The sequence below is a fragment of the Neomonachus schauinslandi genome, chromosome 5, assembly GCF_002201575.2.
Source record: "Neomonachus schauinslandi chromosome 5, ASM220157v2, whole genome shotgun sequence".
NCBI lineage: Eukaryota > Metazoa > Chordata > Mammalia > Carnivora > Phocidae > Neomonachus > Neomonachus schauinslandi.
In genome coordinates, this window is record NC_058407.1 from 84,845,694 (window position 1) to 84,867,034 (window position 21,341).

Sequence of the window (21,341 nt, forward strand, 5' to 3'; positions counted from 1 at the left end):
CTCCATCTAAAACCTCCTCAATCAGAATCTCTGATAAACTCCCCAGGCGATATGAAGGGATATTGTTAATCCTTGGAAATGACTGCTTTAAAACTGCTCCCCAAGGGGAACTGACCATTATACTCCATTCAGAATACAGTCCAGATCTGAGCTCAAAACTTATGGTTTGCCTAGATTTGGAAATTTCCATCAAATGAAGAGCATAATAACAGGACTCTTTTCTGAGGCACACTAACTCAGGAGGTTGAGATTTCAGTATCTTGGACTATTCATCACTAATCAGAAACAATCAGGACACACACACTCTCATGAAGTGAGCTCAAGTATTCTAATAGAAACCATCCTACATAATAATCGAAATATCTTCATATTCAAGGACATTATTACCTTATATTAATTCTAAGTCAATTTGAGTCTAAGTCAATTTCTAAGCCAGAAATGTCCTCCTCATTTTCCATCAAACTCTGACTGCACTTGTAATCTATCCATTTGTCCAAATAGTATCTTACAGGACGACAAAGAGAAAAAAAAATCTCACCCCCCCCCCTTCAATATCCTAACACTTCTGATGAGTCAGGAAAGCATGTGTTCTCCCACATTGGCTAAACATGATGATCTTCCATGTGCATGGATCAGCTTTTCAATACCCTTCCTGAAATCTGGCATTCAGAATTGAATACAACACCGCCTCTGGCCAGTGCAGATCCTGCTCTGTATGCCGTTGCTAACCACTGCTAATGAAGCCCAAGCTAGCACTTCCTGTTAGAAAAGCCATGATTTGGGCTTGAAATTAACCCAGATCTTTAAGCCTTATTTTCTATTTGTTTGTTTGTTTATAAAAATATGCAGGCACTTTCCATAATAGAATTTTATTAAAAATTTTAAATGCAAAATTTTATTTCTTCCTCTTCAATTTAATCTAATTAGTTTAGTATTTTATTTCTTTATTTATGGGGGGGCGGTGTAGAGGGAGAGGGAGAGAGAGAAACTTAAGCAGGCTCCAAGCCTGGCACAGAGCCCGATGCGGGGCTCGATCTCACAACCCTGAGATCATGACATGAACAGAAATCGAGTGGAATGCTTAACCAACTAAGCAACCCAGATACCCCTATTAGTTTAGTATTTTAACTGGAGTTTAATGAAAATATACTCTGTCACTCACATAGTACCTACATATCCTACTTGTAACACCAAAATATGTATGCATTTTTTGCCTATATTATCATTGATAAAAATGTTAAATAGGGTAGTGTCCTAATGGCTTTTATAATTCTGATTTTATTCTTTGATTCTGTTTTGCAAAAACTATTTACTGTATATGCAAATAGGACAACCCTTGTAAGGTTTTGAAGAAAGAGATGAATATACGATTTCTAACTCTAACTCCAACAAAAATAAATATACTTTTAAGATAAAAATATATAAAACATCTTCACCTTTTAAGCTGTTAAAATAACAAATATTTATATACGAGGGGCGCCTGGGTGGCTCAGTTGGTTAAGCGTCTGCCTTCGGCTCAGGTCATGGTCCCAGGGTCCTGGGATCGAACCCCACATAGGGCTCCCTGCTCAGCGGGGAGCCTGCTTCTCCCTCTCCCTCTGCTGTTCCCCCTGCTTGTGTGCTCTCTTTCTCTCTGTCATATAAATAAATAAAATCTTTAAAAAATATATCTATATACGAGGCATAGAAAGTAACACTTTTAGATGACACAGCAGGGATAGATAATAACATCCATTTCCAATTTTATAGTTTCTTTACATAAAGTTGATTTTAAGAAGTTGATCTGATGATCCATACAGGGATGATTTTCTAAAATATGATTTAAAAAAATTAAGTCTAATTAGCAAAACTAATCTATTTGGAAGAGAATATTTAATGTTAATAAAATTTCTTGTATTCTTTTAATATCTCCTAAGAGATTATTTTATTTTTAATATAGGGCATGCTTATGACTACACTCATGCATTTATCTGTTAACCTGTTTCTGGATACATCTTTATTAATATGTTGGTCATACACCACCAGCTTGTTGCAAATGGTGTTAAAGTAGATATTACTTGTATACATATTTATTAATGTACTCTGCTTACATGCAAAAAAACCCTGCATCTTGCTTATCTTCTTGAAAAACTAATCTTTTCCATATTCCTTTCCATATTCTCTAATTCTTTTTTTTTTTCAAGATTTTATTTATTCAATTGAGACACAGATATACAGAGAGAGAGATATACAGAGATCATGAGCAGGGGGAGAGGCAGAGGGAGAGGGAGAAGCAGGCTCCCCGCTGAGCCAGGAGTCCAACGTGGGGCTCAATCCCAGGACCCTGGGATCATGACCTGAGCCGAAGGCAGACACTTAAGCATCTGAGTCACCCAGGTGCCCCTCCATATTCTCTAATTCTTTTTCATATTCCCCAAACTAATTTTTTCCATATTCTGTAAAATCCCACATGGTTAAGTATAGTGAAATAAATTTAATGAAACACAGATCTATTAATGAGAAAAAATGTACATATTATGAAAAAGTTTAATGAGAATACTTCTAAGCAATATTTCAATCAAATATAACATGATGTTAATATTTATTAAGTTTAAACAGTGAGCATTTGATTTTTGTACACTGTTCATTGTACTTTGCTGCATGTTTGAGATAATACACACAAAGGGAGAAAGTCTTCAACTCTTTGGTATTCAAGGTAATACCACATCTGCTATATGCTATGTACATAATATGGATAAGACATTGTTCATTCTGGGAAGACTGTTTACTTCCTATACTGCATCTACCAATTAAAATTTTCATGATTACCACGGCATAAAATGATGAAAACAGAATTTCCTTTAAACATCTGGAAGTCAGACATTACTTATAGTCCTATTTTTCTTTAATAGTATTTGGTATACATTCACTTCAGATAAAAGTAGTTAATGTTTTAAAAGTAGCTAATCATGTCCATAAAACAAAAACACTTATAAGAAAGCCTGACAATAAGTGTGCGTTATCATTTTTAATAAAAAGTAAATCTAAATGCTTCTCCTTTTTACTATAAGAATTTATGAAGAGGAAATAACATACATAATAAGATGAGATGTTTCCCTTTCACACAGGCACAGAAACTAGTTGAATTCTAATGGGACACATAATCATCTTACTGATGCATTTAAACCTATGTTTATTTAAAGAAGATATTAATATTATTTCTTTTTTCAAGCTTACACTGACTTAGTAACAGTGTGCACTGCAATAATGATAATTTAAAAAAAAAAAAGAACAAATGCTTTTTAAGGAAATTTTAGTTTGGTATGATTATTTATCATGTGAAGTTAAAATAATGCACTTTCCTCTCCTGTCTTTTTCCATAAACAAAGGCCACAGTGCCAAGACCAAAACATAAGAAATAGTAAAATTATATATTTTTCTTCTTTTTGAACAGAAATAGCAATGCCAAGTTCAGTTTGTTCCATTGGTTTTAAGCCAAATAAATGGCAAAAAATAATGAAAAGCCTGGTCATATCATGTGTCACAAGTTTCTATTAAAGTCCTTATGTAAATTTCAGATCCCTGTGTTTCATGAGACATGACCACTCCTGCTCTCAAAAAGTCCATGTCATGAGAGCAAAAGAGAAGGGGGGAGGGAGGGAGAACCACACTGGCCTTGAGAGTGAGAGGAACACATGTTCCTATATGGGAAAGTATATATTTAAATTTTATCTTCTTCTTAATTAATATCAACATGACAATTTTCCCTCACGTCATAATGGCAGTTTACAGTTCGAGTAATAAAGTACCACCCTACAATATGGCATCAAAGATATTAAAATGAGGGGATCTCAACTTACCTGCATGCTTTGAAACAGAGAAGCCAGAAGGCAGAGGAATAGCGTAAGTAAAAAAAAAAAAAAAAGGTTTTTTGGCCTTACGAGTTATGCTTTAGAAATCATTTCAATAAATCCTAGGGGGTTGCTATATTTTATTATGAATTTTAGAAATTTCTTCAAAGCACACTGGTTTAAGAAAATTTACTTGATTAAAGTCTAAGTTCATAAATTCTAACATGCGTTCATTTATTTTAGAAATATTCATTAAAGGGAGGGAAAAATGAAACAAGACAAAACCAGAGAAGGAGACAAATCATAAGAGGCTCTTAATCTCAGGAAACAAACTGAGGGTTGGATAGGGTGGCTGGGTGATGGACATTGGGGAGGGTATGTGCTGTGAATTGTGTAAGACTGACGAATCACAGACCTATACTCCTGAAACAAATAATGCATTATATGTTAATAAAAAAGAAAAGAAATATTCATTAAAAATCTATTTGGGGTGTTGGGTTGCCATACTCGGACTGCTGGGATGATACTACAGTATTTACCAAAACTTATTTAAAGTCATGCTGTATTTCTACATCAAAAAGAAAACAAAATTGTTCTAGGATTAGAGTTCACAAATTGACTTGGTATGTTGGGATTTTTTTTTAAAACCATACAAAGGCCTAAAAACACAACAAATATGTATCACACTGCCGCACTCTTGAAGTATGAGAGAACTGCCAACAAGTTATGGCAGTGAGTCACCGTAATCCTGACTAGCGATAATGAGTAGTAAAAATGGGTTTAAGACCTGCCAACCTCACCCTCCAGTCCCACCCCAAATCATGATGCCTGGGATCAAAGGGTTTTTATGCATGTTTTTACGCATGTTCACCTTCTCAACATGGCTGCAGTGGTCATGGTCTTATTTCAATTCATGAAGTGATCTTTCTGCTATTTACTAATCCTTTTTCCCGTGAATCTCTTTTGCATCAATTTTAATAGACAGCTTCTCTCCAGTCCTTTGTTTTTAATCCTTGGAGAACTAGAGCTTTTATATCCATTTGCACTTCTTTATCTTCCTGATTGATCATACTGGTTTGAGATTTCTATTCCATCTGTTTGTCTCACCCACAATCTCCTTCTGAGAGTTTTTCTCCCAAACATTTTTTTTAATTGCTCATTTAAGTGTGTATCACTGATGCTGTGTAAACAACTTTCTGTATATTTGGGGTTAAAATTATTTGAAAAGAAAAGAAGTATGGTTTCAAAATTCTAAAATGGAAATCGCTATAGAGATCCAAGGGTGAACTGTCACCCATAAGTATTTAATCATCTGGCCACAAAATTCAGGAAGCAAACTATTTTGATTCAAGTGTGATAACCTGTAGATTCCCAGTAAGAATAAGCTTTGACTTGTAACACTAGGAGTTTTCCTGGAATAGGTTACTGCATAAGGCATCACCACAAAAACAAAACAAAAACAAAACAAAACAAAACACCCTATGACCTGGAAAATGAAACTTGACAAGAAGCTTCATTTTTGTATATTTTGAGATAATTTCAGTTCACTAATATCTCTAATGTTGCACAAGGATTTTGCTTTGTAATTATTAGCACCAGTTCCTTGCATTTACTTAATTTTATGCAATAGCTGCATTCTACACAAAATGGGATAATGATTTAAATTGAGAACAGAACTGCCAAGCAACCTTCATTCACCAATGTAAAATCCTATAAAAAAAAAATCAGTAGCTTAAATGACAACATAAAATCATGGGGGGGGGGATGCTCTTAAATAAACTTTTAGTTCATCCCCTACAATGGAAGTAAAGAAAAATTCCTATATCATGAATAAGATTGCTACATATTACAAATACATATTTTTGCATATAACCTAGATATGCATTACTAAGAAATTAAATAAAAACATTCACTCTCTCCAAATTTCTATAAATACACCTGCACCAAAAGAGATGTCCGTGTTTACTTTAAAAGAGCAACTATTTCCCAGAGCCATTTCTTATTTCTGTAGCCTTAATTCACGCCTCCTAGTTAACTGGCCTTCTAACTCTCTTCTGACCTTCTGCACTTCACCTATTACTCTCGCTGGTGGTTTGCTCAAGTCAATATATCCTAGTCTTAGATTTTTGTCTCCTGTGAGAATCTAATGATGTTCAGCTCAATTTTTTTCATCAGTTTTATCTATAAGTAGGTAAAATTTTTAAAAAATCAACCCCCAAAACTTTCCTTATAAAATATGTTTCATAATTAATGAAGAATAAGAGCTATTCTATGCCAGCATGCAATAAAAATGACTTCCCTTTGTCAGGTTTTGTGATTCAAAGATAAAATGAACAGTTCTCCAGATAGCACATATTTCTTCTGTTATTCTAGTGAGTGGAGGGCAATATTATTGTTTTTATTTTCCTCAAAGTATGCTTTTGCCCACTTAATAAATGTGACTATTGCTTAAGCTATTTACAGCACCTGCAGATAAACACCTGTCATCTATATAGCTGCTTATTTCATGTCTTTATTGTGTTTCATGTAATGTACCAGAAGCTTCTGATTTGGCAAAAAACAAACATAAGGTAGTACACGTGTCATGTGAATGTTATCCACAGTCCCCAAATAAGAGGGTCATTCAATAAGTATGAAACAACAGGTCTACTGATCTATAAACATGGAGGGGAGACAGCATAAATGCCAGAGGCAATTTTCCCTTTTATTTCTGTGGACTTGTTTAATTCCTGTTCATCGATACCATTTTAGAGAGACCAGGGGCTTCAATAAAGAGTGATTTACTCAAGGTCATCCACTGGTTCACCAGAAACACATGTTCTGTGCAAGCACCGCATGGACAGAGCCACATTCTGTCTGAGGCTGTTCCTTGGAATTTCTTGAATGCTGAAGTGTGGAAAGGGTGCATTTTCTCCTCCTAGTTTCTAGGAATGACTCTACTGTGACTACCTCAATACAAAATGAATGTGCTCTTTGAAATTATTTAGTAGACTTAAAGATGGAAACTGAAATCTTGAAAGCCTACACACCTAAGAAGTATTTTCCCTTTTTCCTATATGAAATATCAAATTCATTAGTAAGTATTTATTTATTATCTTCTATATGCATGGCAAAGAGATTATGCTACTCTCACAGGTTCTCAACCAGAAGCAATTTTGCCTCCCAGGGGACACATGACTATGTCTGGACACATTTTTTCATTAACACATGAACTATGGATGGGTGAGTTTGCTACTGGCCTCTGCTGGGGAGAGACCAGAGATGCTAGAGCAGTAATAAACCACTGGGTTCAGTTGTTAAAGAGAAACACCATTTTCCTTTCCCGGAACTATGATAAAAAGAAATGTCTGTGCATCTTCTTTGGATGCTGTGGACATTTTCAAAAACATTCCTATCAGGACAAATGTTTAAGACTATGCCTTATAAAGTTTGTCAATGTAAATTAAAGACATAACAGTAAAACAAAACTAAATAAAAGCAATTTCACAGAATGTGGGGGAGGGATTGTCCAAAAGTTTAGATCTGACTAGTGGGTAAAATTTAAAACACCTAGAGGAGGATTTAATGGACAAGATGGGTATGAAATACCTATCTTGATTTTGTTTTTTTAAATGCACTAAAAAAATTCTGATTTAACAAAGACAGGTATATGGCAGGTATATGGCATCTCATGTAAATGATGTCTGTAGCCCTAAGATAGGAGGCCATTCGATAAGTATTAAACAGTCATGTCCTTTTCCTGCCACTTTTGTATGAGATGACAAGGCCACTCCCAAAAAGTTTAGGGCTCAGGCAAATATAAATATTTAGCATTTTGATCTGTATGAACAAAATTAAAACAAATTCACAACATGACAACCAAAAAGAATTGGAGAATTGCCCAAAAAATGATAACAGTTGTTAGATCAATATATGGAAAAGTAAAAAAGGAGGAGGAAGTTCAAGTAAAAAAAACACTGTATTGGCTGAAAAAGTCATACTGGCAGGCAGCTTCACCTAGAGCATGAATTATTCCTTAGCGACACATCGGCAGTTTGGACAATGTAATAATGGACTCCCAATCTGCTCACGTTAATCCCTTGGAATACATTCCTGAAAAATCTGGGGAGTTGTCTTTTTAAGTATATTAAATGGAATTAACTTTAATAAATTCATATGGCATTATTCCAGGTAAGTCTGGGACAGCATTTAAATTACTCTTTACACTCTTATCTAAAACAAATTATTTAATCCAGAAAAGAATTGATCTTTCCCTAAATTAGATTCCTAGGAGGCAAATGCTTATGTTTATCAACTTTAGTAGCTGTTATTAACAGATCATTCTCTTGAATACCCAAGTGGACAGGATACTGAAGTATAATAACTTGCCATTAAAATTCATCCTTAAGACTTAAAATAGTGCTGCAGAAGCTAATTTATATAGGTACATCCTTCTTATTCTAGAAGTTTCATTGTTGGAGCCTCCAGTATGTGATAGACTTAAAGCTATGCTACTAAATAGGACACAGATAATTTATTTACTTATTTTTAGTGTTTATTTTTAAATTTTTATTCAATTTATTTAAACTAAAAAAACCCCAAAAAACAAAACAATAAAACACGAAAAACAGTTCACCTATTTCTCCTTCCCCCTACCTCTTGAAACCACCACCGTGTTCTCTGTATTTATGAGCTTTTTTTTCTTTTTTAAGATTCCACACAGAAGAGAGATCATATGGTATTGTCTTTCTCTGTCTGACTTATTTCACTTAGATAATGCCCTAGAGGTCCATCATGATTTCATTCTTCTTTCTGGCTGGATAATATTCCACCGTAAGTATATGTGGGTGTGTATATTTAATACACATAGTAATTTCTTTATCTGTTCATTTATCAATGGACACTGTTTGTTTCCATATGTTGGTTATGGCAACAATGAAGATGGGGGTGCATATATCCTTTCAAACTGGTGTTTCAGTTTCTTCAGAAAACCAGCCAGAAGTAGAGTTGCTGGATCATATGGTAGTTTTATTTTTAATTTCTTGAGGAACCTTCCTACTGTTTTCCACAGTGAGACACCAATTTACATTCTTATCAACAATGGATAAGAGTTCTCTTTACAGGGCACCTGGGTGGCTCAGTTGTTAAGCATCTGCCTTTGGCTCAGGCCATGATCCCAGGGTCCTGGGATGGAGCCCTGCATCGGGCTCCCTGCTCGGCGGGAAGCCTGCTTTTCCCTCTCCCACTCCCCCTGCTTGTGTTCCCTCTCTCGCTGTGTCTCTCTCTGTCAAATAAATAAAATCTTTAAAAAAAAAAAAAAGAGTTCTCTTTATTCCACACACTCACCAACACTTGCTATTTCTTGTCTTTCGGATACTAGTCATTCTGACAGGCCATGAGGTAGTAACTCATGTGGTTCTGATTTGCATTTCCCTGATGATTACTGATGTTGAGCATATTTTCACATACCTGTTAGCCATCTGTATGTCTTCTTTGGAAATACGTCTATTCAGATCCTCTGCTCCTTTTTTAATCAATTAAGTTTTTGCTCTTGAGTTGTATGAGTTCTATATATGTCTTAGATATTAGCCCTTTGTCAGATACATGATTTGCAATTGTTACCTCTTATTCAATAGGTTGCCTTTTCATTTTGTTGGTATTTAGAAGCTTTTCAATTCAGTTCAGATGTGTATTTTTGCTTTTGTTGCAAAAATTTTGTTTATTTTGCTTTTGAAGCTTTTCGGCTGGATTTTTATTTTTGCTTTTATTTCCTCTCTTTGCTTTGGTTGTCAGATTTTTAAAAAAATTACTGCCAATACCTATATCAAGGAGCTTACTGCCTATGTTTTCTCCTAGGAGTTTTATGGTTTCAAGTGTTACATTCAAATCTTCGATCCACTTAAAGTTATTTTTTGTGTATGGTGTGAGACAGTAATCCAGTTTCCTTCTTTTGCATGTGGCTGTACAATTTTTCCAACACCATTTATTAAAGAGAGGCTGCCTTCCTTTCCCCACTGTATATTCTTGGCTCTTTTGTCATAAATTTATTTACCATATATGTGTAGGTTTATTTCTGCGCTCTCCATTCTGTTTCATTGATCCATGTGTCTGTTTTTATGCCAAAACCATACTGTTTTAATTACTGTAGCTTTGTAATACAGTTTGAAATCAGGGAGTATGATGCCTCCAACTTTGTTCTTTCTTAAGATTGCTTTGGCTATTTGTGTGTGTGTGTGTGTGTGTGTGTGTGTGTGTGAGAGAGAGAGAGAGAGAGAGAGAGATTCCATGTAAATTTTAGGATTATTCTATTTCTGTGAAAAATGCCATTGGAATTTTGATATGGATTACACTGACTCTGTACATTGCTTTGGGCAGTATGAATATTTTAACAATATTAATTCTTTGAATCCATGAGCACAGAATATCTTTCCATTTATTTTTGTCTTCAAGTTCTTTCATTAATGCCTTACAGTTTTCAATAGACAGGTTTTTTTCTCCCTTCATTAAATTGATTCTTAGGTATTGTATTATTTTTAGTGCAATTGTAAATGAGATTGTTTTCTTTATTTCTCTTTTTTTTTTTTTTAAGATTTTATTTATTTATTTGAGGCCGAGAGAATGAGAGAGACAGAGAGCACATGAGAGGGGGGAGGGTCAGAGGGAGAAGCAGGCTCCCTGCCGAGCAGGGAGCCCGATGCAGGACTCGATCCAGGGACTCCAGGATCATGACCTGAGCCGAGGGCAGTCGCTTAACCAACTGAGCCACCCAGGTGCCCCTATTTCTCTTTCTGATAATTCATTATTAGGGTAAAGAAACATAGCAGATTTCTGCATGTTGAAATTTTATCCTGCAACTTCACTGAATCCATTTATTAGTGCTAAGCATTTTTTAATGGAGTCTTCAGGGTTTTCTATATTTAATCTCAAGGCATCAGGGATGCCTGGGTGGCTCAGTCATTAAGCGTCTGCCTTTGGCTCAGGTCATGATCCCAGGGTTCTGGGACCGAGCCCCACATCAGGGTCCCTGCTCCACGTGAAGCCTGCTTCTCCCTCTCCCACTCCCCCTGTTTGTGTTCCTGCTCTCATGATCTCTCTGTGAAATAAGTAAAATCTTTAAAAAAAAAATTCAAGACATCAGCAAATGGTAATTTGGTTCTTTAGATGCTTTATATTTTTTCTTTTCTTTTGGTTAATTGCTCTGGCTAAGACTTCCAGTACTCTGTTGAATAAAAGTGGTGAGCGTGAACATCTATTCCTGATCCTAGAGGAAAAGTTTTCCACTTTTCACTGTTGAATATGATATTAGTTATGGGCTTGTCATGTATGGCCTTTATTATGTTAAGATACATTCCTTCTATACACACTTTGTTGGGAATTTTTACCATAAATGGATGCTAAATTTTATCACTTTATCTACATCTACTGAGATGACTATATGATTTTTATCCTTTATTTTGTTAACGTGGTATATCACATTGACTGATTTGTGAATGTTGGACGATCCTTGCATCCCTGGAATAAATCCCACTTAATCACAGTGTATGATCCTTTTAATGTATTGTTGATTTTGATTTGCTAATTTTGTGCTGAGGATTTTTACATCTATGTTCATTAGAGATATTGTCCTTTAGTTTTCTTTTTGTATGTCATCCTTGTATGGTTTTGGTATCAGGGTAATGCTGGCCTCATAAAATGTGTTTGGAAGAGTTTCCCCTCTTTTATTTTTTGAGAGAGTTTGAGAAGAAGAAATTCTTCATTGAATATTTGGTAGAATTCACCAATGAAACTGTCTGGTCCCAGATTTTTGTTGTAACTTTTCTGATCACTGACTCAACCTCCCTACTAGTAATTGGTCTATTCAGATTTTCAATTTCATCATGATTCAGCCTTGGTAGGTTGTATGTTTACAGGGATTTATCCACTCTTCTTGGGTTGTCCAATTTATTGGCATATAATTGCTCATAGTAGTCTCTTAGGATCCTTTGTATTTCTCTGGTATCAGTTGTAACATCTCTTTCATCTCTGATTTCATTTATTTGAGTCCTCTTTCTTTTCTTGGTGAATCTAAAGGTTGTTTTGTTTATCTTTTCAAAGAACCAGCTTCTAATTTCATTTTCTTCTTAGTTTCTATCTCATTTATTTCTTCTCTAATCTGTCATTTACTTCCTTCTACTAATCTTGGACTTTGTTTCTTCTTTCTTTAGTTTCTTGAGGTGTAAAGTTAGATTATTTGAGACTTTTCTTGTTTCTTGAGATAGATTCTATCTTTATGAACTTTCCTCCTAAAACTGCTTTTGCAGCATCCCATAAATTTTGGTACATTACATATCCATATTTGTTTTATTTTTAAGCAAACCAATAGCTTAGTATATCTGATAACTTATTTTTCCCATCAGAATATTCAGCTATCTTCTTGTATTGTACATACAGTATTTCACTTATTTAGGAACATACAAACCAGAATTTCATCATCTACAGAACTAGATAAATCACACAAAAAGTTTTTTTCTTCAACAAGTGGTCTTAAGTCTATTTGCTAAAGCCTGGCTGGTAGTCAGCATGTAAGTCATCAATAATAAGCTAAATAACTAAAGAACCTGCTAGTCTCTAACTATTGGTAAAAAGGAGCCTGCTGGTTCCTAGTACATTAAAATCTTAGCAAGTTCACAAATTCAGAAACTGAAGGAATCTTTTCCCACAAGGCTCCTTGGAATCCACTCCTATCATTTTTAACCTTTTCAAAGGAGAGTGATTTTCTATTGCCCTTCTTCACTTCCCACTGGAAAACTTTTCTTCAAGAATTTAAAGAAAAATAAAAAATTAATTGCCTTCTGAGAATTTCATCCCTGACTTCATTTGGTATTACTGGGAATGCTGCCAGATAAAAGAGTTCTGCATGTTGTTGGAAGTCCATCGTTTAGCATATTCCCTAATTTGGATGATCTACTATCTGAGAATATATACTTAAAAAACAACAAAGAGGAGGAGGGGGAGAGGAAGGGGGAGGAGGAGATGAAGAACAAGAAGGAGAAGAAGAAACTGCCAGAAAGCTTTGAGTGAGCTGACAAATTATATCACAGAATTATTGAGAGTAAATAAATTTGAATTAAATTATTGCTGAGTTTGCAAAATCATATGCAATTAAGTGGTGCAATTTACTTGAAGCAAGATATGCATTTTTCCATACGATAAATATTTGAAGGGCATACCTCATTATCTGTGATAGTGTACACATGATATAATTTTGGAGGACCACATCAAATTTGAGAAAATCTCTTACTTAGTAATAAGCACATGGAGGGAAGGCCAGGAGAAGCTCAACTATCTTATAGTGATCAATGCTCTCAATATTAGCTGATTATTTTTTATCTTCTACCTAAGGCTGACTTTAGGTAAAACTGTATGCTTCTTGAAGACCACAGTTGTTCATTTTTGACTCCTTAGAGGCTAAAAAAATTGCCTGACATATATTGGTGTTTTTTTGAGTCAACATAAAATAGGTTAAAATTTGTCTTGCAGGCTACCCACTCACAGAAGTTGACACACCTCTGCTTTTACTAGGCATTTCTTGATGCTCAAACATCAAGCCAGTCCCCTTTTTTAGATATCCAAAATGAATTTCTCTCTTCTAAAGCAAAACTCCTCCAAGAGAACATTCTACTATCTTACACTATTCACTTAATTTCTGTATTCTGCTTTCCATCACTTCTTGATCAAAATGGCATTCTCAAAGTTCACTAATGTCCTGCTAATCACTATTTCGAAATGGATTTCCCATGTTTTTCATTTTCTTGAACCTTTGTTTGTGGTCTCAACCCTCTTCCTAATGTAACCTGATAGTATACTACTTTTGATTCTGCATCATTTCTCCTTTAACTGGTCTCCTAGCTAGAACACAGGCATGCTTTAATTCTCTCCCCAGGCTCCTCCCAGCCCTTCCAATGAGCCTTCCCCAAGAATCAGTCTTTCTTCTGTCTTTCCCTTATAATTATCTGCTTCTACGATCTATCTCCTGATGTAGTTCAATTATCATATGTATGATTAGTATTCCCAACTGACTACAGAACTCTAATCTGGCTACAGAGCACCAAAATGGTACCTCAAGTACCTGTCTCAAATTTCCTTTGAGAATTGTCATGGTCACTTCTCATTTAACACTGCTAACACTGAATTCATTGTCTTCTCTATAAACTAGTCTGTGTGAAGGGCACTAATTCCTCAACTACTAGATTTCAAAATCTTTACCCTCCTTACTTCTTCCTCATGTCTAATCAATAATATATGACATTCTCTGAATCATTCCTTCACAGTAGTTCCTGCAACAATCCTTAGCCAATATGTGTTGACCAAACAGTTTTAAAGAAAATTCACATATATCCAGACATATCCTACACTCTGCCAGTGTAGACTCTTACTCAAGCTTTTGCCTTTTCCTCCCATTGTACTTCTAAAACCTTACCCAGAGCACCTGGGTGGCTCAGTCAGTTAAGCGTCTGCCTTCAGCTCAGGTCCTGATCCCAGAGTCCTGGGATGGAGCCCTGCATCTGGAGTCCTGCTCAGCGGGGAGTCTGCTTTACCCTCTGCCCCTCCCCGTGCTCATGCTCTCTCTCTCTCAAATAAATAGATAAAATCTTTTAAAAAAATTTAAAAATAATAAAAAAAATAAAACCTTACCCAATGTTGAAGGTTCACCTCAGATAGCAACTCCAAGAAGTAGTTTTACTAAGGATACTCTATCCCACCTAAACTCCTATCACATTTTGCTTATATAACTAATTTTACACTTACTAGACTACCTTATATAGCAGATTATATATTCAAGTATTGCTCTATCCAAACATAACTTGTGAGCTCTTGGAACGCAGTAACCTTGTCAACTCAGTTTCTCCTCAGACTTAGACCTACTACAATGCTGTACATATAGTAAGTGCTTAAAAACTTACTGTCTTCAGTTAAACTAAACTGAGGTGGGGTTTGAGTATGCCTAAATTATTAAGAAATCTGTATTCAGATGCAGTCTGTCTGAAATTCCTTTCAAATAGCTAAAAGGCTTTAGACATATTATCAAGGAAATAATAGCAAGATAAGGGATCAATGATCTAAAACATAAATACAGTGTCTTTTTACCCCCAGTGGGCAATTAAAATTAGATAAGAAATTATTACCTAATACTTAATTTATCTGAAATTTCAATGGTTTTTGTTACAGTTACTGTTTTTAGTTTTTGGTGTATGTTTTTGCTTTTTACCTTGACAATTTTTATGAGCGAGGAATCAAAGTGAGACAAAGGTATAATCATTGCAAATACTTTAGCTAGTTGAAAGGTCTCAGACAGACCTTGATGTTGATAATGGTAGTTCAGGCAAGAAGGTTCTAATGCATTTGCCTTTCAGAACCATCTCAGGCTTTCAAATGTGATCAAACTTTATTTATGAATATATTTTGTGCGTGTGGAATTTTGAAATTTTCTAGCTATGTGCAATATCTGGAATTTAAAATTTTTCACTCTGGGTTTTTTATGTTTAAATTTAACACCTATTAATATTGTGCTTATTGTGCTTTTATGACATTTTTCTTCTAATTTATAATGACAGAGTAACCAATCCAAACCCAAAAATACATATATTCAAGTAGGTCATATGTCAGGTTACAAATGGCAAGATTTCATTCTTTTTTTATGGCTGAGTAATATTCCATTGTGTGACTGTATTTGTTTATGTATGTATGTATATACATATATATATTTTTTATATATATATATTTTATATATATTTTATATATATATATTTTATATATATATTTTATATATATTTTATATATATATATTTTATATATATATTTTATATATATTTTATATATATATTTTATATATATTTTATATATATATTTTATATATATATTTTATATATATATAATGATGTGGATGGAGCTAGAGAGTATTATGCTAAGTGAAATAAGTCAGTCAGAGAAAGACAAATACCATATGATGTCATTCATATGTGGAATTTAAGAGACAAAACAAACAAGCAAAGGGAGGGTGGGGAAAGAAAGAGGAGGCAAACCAGACTCTTAACTCTAGAGAACAAAGTGATGGTTACCAGAGGGGAGATGGCAGGGGTTGGCGGGACTGGGCGGGAGGGGGAGAATGGTGAAATAGGTGATGGGGATTAAGGAGGGCACTTTCTGTGATGAGCACCAGGTGTCGTATGGAAGTGTTGAGTCACTATACTGTACCCCTGAAACCAATATTATACTGTATGTTAATTAACTAGAATTTAAATAAAAACTTGAAAAAAGCCCAAACAGGTCATATGAGTAAATAATACTTATTTTAAACAAACATATATAGCACTACCTTACTTTGAAAGGGCATGTCGTCCTGAAGTTACTTGGCATATTTTGAATATCAAAATGTTTTTGGTGGCAATAATGAAGAACTGCTGAATTTCTTGTGCTCATCTTTAGTTTTTGTTTTGTTAAGATTTTATTTATTTATTTGACACAGACACAGCGAGAGAGGGAACACAAGCAGGGAGAGTGGGAGAGGGAAAAGCAGGCTTTCCGCCAAGCCTGATGTGGGGCTCGATCCCAGGACCCTGGGATCATGACCTGAGCCGAAGGCAGATGCCCAACGACTGAGCCACCTAGGTGCCCCTCATCTTTAGTTTTTCATTGGTTTCGAAGCACATAGCATTTACCATACATTCATCATTTCATTCCCAATCTTGCAGCAAATTCTGACTTAAAATATTACAGGTGTGTATAGAGGGAGAGTTGACAGAGAAAATGGAAAAGGGAAGTAAGAGTGAAGGAAGGCAAGACAAATTCTTTCAGATAACTAGCTTAATTGGACTGGTTTATATTACCTACTAATCAAGTTGATAATGGACGAAAATAAAACCACGGATATTAAAATCTCAACTTAAAACAACTGACTGACTGGGTTTTATTTTCCCAGTGACCTCAATTAATAACCACCAGGCAAACTTAGTGACAGCACAGGTCCATGTCAGCTTTGTAAAAAACCTGGGAAAATCTCACATTCGATAATGAACTCTCACATACAGTACTGCATATTCAGCTTGCTTTCTTTTAGCCATATTTTTTAGTAGCAAACAGAAAGTGTGAGCAGGAGAGGTAAAAATATCCCACCCGCTTAATTTTTATTTGGCTGTCTACAATCAGGTAAACACACAGGCTGCTAAGAGATAAAGGATTTTCATCTTTCTTCACAAAATACCGCAGGAGGAGAGAGAATTTTCTTCGTGTAAAACTCAGCCCTCATTCTGTCAGGCAAAGTAATTATGGAAGCAAAACAAATCCACATTGTCTAATTAGGTCATTAAAAAGCATAAATGCGTCATGGAAGTTTTTCCCTTGCCTAAGACATAAAGTAAGACAATGAAAACAATCTGGTAATATAGAAAGGTTCAGAATTTGTTTCTTTTCAAAAATAATAGGTCCTTTCATCTTTCTATTTCCCTAAGATGAAGACAGTTAATTTGGAGACAGAATCTGTAATTAGTTCAGGGTTTACTTTGATTATGTTTCAAAATATTTAACCAAAAACAGGAAGATAGAGAAAGAAAGAAAATACATAGAAAAATTATCAAAGGAAGTGAATAAAAGCAAGAGAGTGGGTTGCTGATCAAAATGTATTGTGCAGAGACAAGATGAATATAAAATCTACATTCATATAAACACAACCAATCTGGGATACCAGAAAGCTCTCAGGAAGAATATACAGGCATCTGCCTCTGGGATTTGAAACCAGACTTTAATCACAGCTAACTTAAATAAAAACAAATGGCATGATTATTTGCCTCTTCCTCTCTCTACTTGTTATTGCTTGAGTTTTAGAAGACTCATGGCTCAAAATGTTAAGAAACAAAACTCAAAAAAACGGAAAGGAAAATAAACTGACCTGTGATCCTCTTGCCCCTCGTTTGTGGTCCCATTCTGCATGCCCCATGAGCTGTAATATAATATAATAATTACCGTAAATTCAATGACACTTATGTGGCAAATATTTTTACTCTTTCTTCTAAAGAATACTTTTTTGAAATCTATGTTTTAATATGAATGTATTAAGTAGCTATCATGAATAAATTAATACACCAAAAGTAATAATAACCTCTGGTTTGATAGCTAATATTTCAACTGGTAGTTGTTTCAAAGATATTTTAATATCACTGTGTGATAGAAGAGTCTGCTAATCTACAGCTTTCTGGTTCTTTGTCAGGAACATCCTAGAAAGATGTTAACATGGGTTAAGCTTTTTACATGCCATTAAGCTCCTAGCTTATTAAGACAATATGCTAAATAAATCATTAGCATAGCTTAATTTACTGTCATGAATGATAAAAATGAGAAGGCCAAAATATTTCAATCATTTTTAGTTCTGTTTTGATAATATCACAAAAATATGAGCGTTCTAAAGAGTGAAATGATCTAATGTGAAATACACCCCCAAGGTCACAAAATACAGATTTTCATAAACCTATAAAACATTATCAAGCTAGTCCCGTAATTGTAATAGCCTGAGCTACTTTGCTTATAAAGCATGATATTTATTGAAAATAACATGTAACTAGAAGAATACTAAGAAAATACAAGATATTGGCTGAGAGAAATAAAATTCTATTCATCTATCCAGTATACTTACTATTCATGTGTCTCAGTGGAAGAACTCCCCATCACTAATAAGCTAGCACATGAACAGGACAGACTACTCTACATATTAATATACCTTGTTAGCTTTTCTATACAACAGCAATGACCCCTTAGTAGACACAATAAAAAAACTGTTCACAATAGCAACAAAAAAGTAATATGTTTTTGAACGACATTACCAAGAAATGTTTTTAACCATATACAGAAAATGGTAAGACCTTACTGATGGCCTTACAATGTTCCTGATTAAGAAGACCGAATTCTATAGAATTATTAAGTGTTCAATTCTACCCACACAAATTTACAGGTTTAACCCAATCTCAATCAAAAGCTATTCATATTTGTTTAGGAAACTGAAAAAAAAAAAACTACATACATTTTATCTGAGAGAATAAACTGATAAGAATCAGAATATATTAGGAGAGTAACACCCTAGTGGGTTATTAAAACATATTGTAAAATTTAACCCAAATTGTGGGACAATGATTTAAGACTCAAAATATAAATGAATGATATGTAGTGGACAGTTGTGAAATGTCAAAATATGAAAAAGAAAATATAAAAATCAATGATTGATGAATTAGTTCATGAGTGGAAAAAAAAAGGGAAACATTCTATGGAAAAAAATGAGAACTGAACCTTCTAATATATATAAATATAAATTCTAGATAAAAAGCAAATTTAAAAAGATGAAATGGTACATATAAAATAAAATCCAGACAAATACTTAGACTACCTTGAAATATAAAAAGATTTTCCAAACTAAACACACACACACACACACACACAGGATTATGATCCAGCTACATAAAACTTCAAATGTCTGCACAAATGTCACACTGGCAAAATATTTCCATTAAGTGCCAGGTAAAAAAAAATAATATCTTCAGTGCATTAAGAGCTCTACAAATTTGAAAGTAATGCAACCCTAGTAAATAATTAGAGGAAAGGATAAAGACAGTTCACAAAATTAATATCCATAATCAATATTCAGCAACAATTTTCCTTGAAGTGAAAAAGTTCAGTATAAACAATAACAAGAGATGACTCTTGCCTATCAAATTAGCAATCTGATCCTGTTGAATATTCGGTAGAATTTAGAAAGCTAAGTATGCATATAGATTGCTCGCATGTAGTGAATAGATATACACATGTATATATTTACACACTTATAAATACATAGACATACACTAGATATATCAAATTTAATACATATTGCATACTTTTAAAAATGCAGACCCTTTCAACTAGAAAATAAAAATGTAAAAATTCAGTAATTACAATGTGTCAATCACTGTGTTATCCAACAAAAGGGAAACTGTCTGCTAACTTAGAACATAAAAAGAACATAACATAGAATTTCAAATTTGGTTTTCAGGGCCTTTTTACAAAATTACATGTGAAATGCTCATGGGATTATAAGTGAAAAATGTAACAAAGTAATTTTAAATTACTCATTTTTAATAAGATGATCAGTTATTTTAAGCATTGGAATTAGTGAAATGATTTAATTATAATTTGGCTAGCACACAATTTTGGGTAAATTAGGCCAGGTAATCATCATATAAAACTGAATGCTTAGATAGTTGATATTTCTTTAATGCTTTAATTTTTTTTAATGTCTGGATTTAATGGCATTACATCTGCTAGTAAATATTCATTGATACTCATTTAAAGTTGATTATAAAAAAGTTAAACACTAATCAACTAATGAAATAAATAGTCTGATTTAGAAACATATAAATTAAGACCATTTAATTAGTTATTCACTAGAACTATCAAAAACCATCTTGACACATTTCAATCACCTGCCTTATTGAGACCTTTGGGAATACTTTTTGTCAATAATAGGAAGAAAAAGAAAATAATAGGAAGATGTGAAGCTTGTTTGGGCAACTTTAAACAGATGAGTACTATGCTATTAGAGTAAAATAATTTTTTTAACATTTTAAAATTTAAATTAAATTAACATACAATGTATTATTGTTTCAGAGGTACAGACCAGTGATTCATCAGTCTAGAGTAAAATAATTTTTAAGCAGAAGGGTTATCTTCTCTTTTCCCTGTTTTATCTAAATCTTAGGAAAAATAATACTTTATAAAAGACTGTTATGCCTATTATCCTCTTGCTAATGAGCTTCAACTAAGAGGATAACTTAGCAAATTCTACTATCATGAGTATCACAGTAAAAAAGAGGTAAAAAAACCCACAAACACAAGTTATAATCCACAATATATTGACTTGGAATATTTGATAATGACAGGTAGTAAGTCAAAAAGATAACATTTCTCCAGGATCAGAACTAAAATAAGAAAAGCACAGATTTCACTGCCTTCTATCATTAACTATGTAAAAAAAAAAAAAAAAAAGATGATTTTTAGTCTGAGAACAAAAATTTTCAAAATGTAGACTCATTTGGGGCATCACTTAGTACAGAACAAGAAGATAAACTTGATCATTATAAGGCAGAACTTATAAACCTCTAAAAGTTCACTAAATCTGAACTTTTATTTTGAAACATACCATAGAAAATTTGCCATATGTATTATCTATCAGAGAGTGTTATTTCCTAGCATTATACAATAGACTAATGAGAGAGATTTAGGGTAAAGGAATTCTATTTTATTCTATCATTGCATATTTCTATCATATATTGATAACATTATTCTATTTAAAAGTCTGGGTTGACCAGCCATGTGTTAATATGTCAAAATGTATTTTTTAATACTATTACTACTTTTTTCAAGTAATGAAGAGTTCTAGAAATCTACATGTTATGTGAAATACAATCTAAAAAGCAATGAACTCTGAAATGATAAGATACTGTAATATTCTCTATTCAATAGAAAGAGAGTCAA

At 33.8% G+C, this 21,341-nt stretch overlaps 1 protein-coding gene across 2 annotated transcripts in view; it reads right to left on the reverse strand.

Annotated features, from left to right (window-relative positions):
• PDE3A (phosphodiesterase 3A) overlaps window positions 1-21,341 on the reverse strand; it is a 320,223-nt gene that overhangs the window by 107,011 nt on the left and 191,871 nt on the right. For both annotated transcript variants that reach the window (XM_044914914.1, XM_021690608.1), the window contains exon 2: window positions 17,734-17,784. In XM_044914914.1, the coding sequence (XP_044770849.1) occupies window positions 17,734-17,784 (51 nt within the window). The remainder of the gene's footprint in view (window positions 1-17,733; window positions 17,785-21,341) is intronic.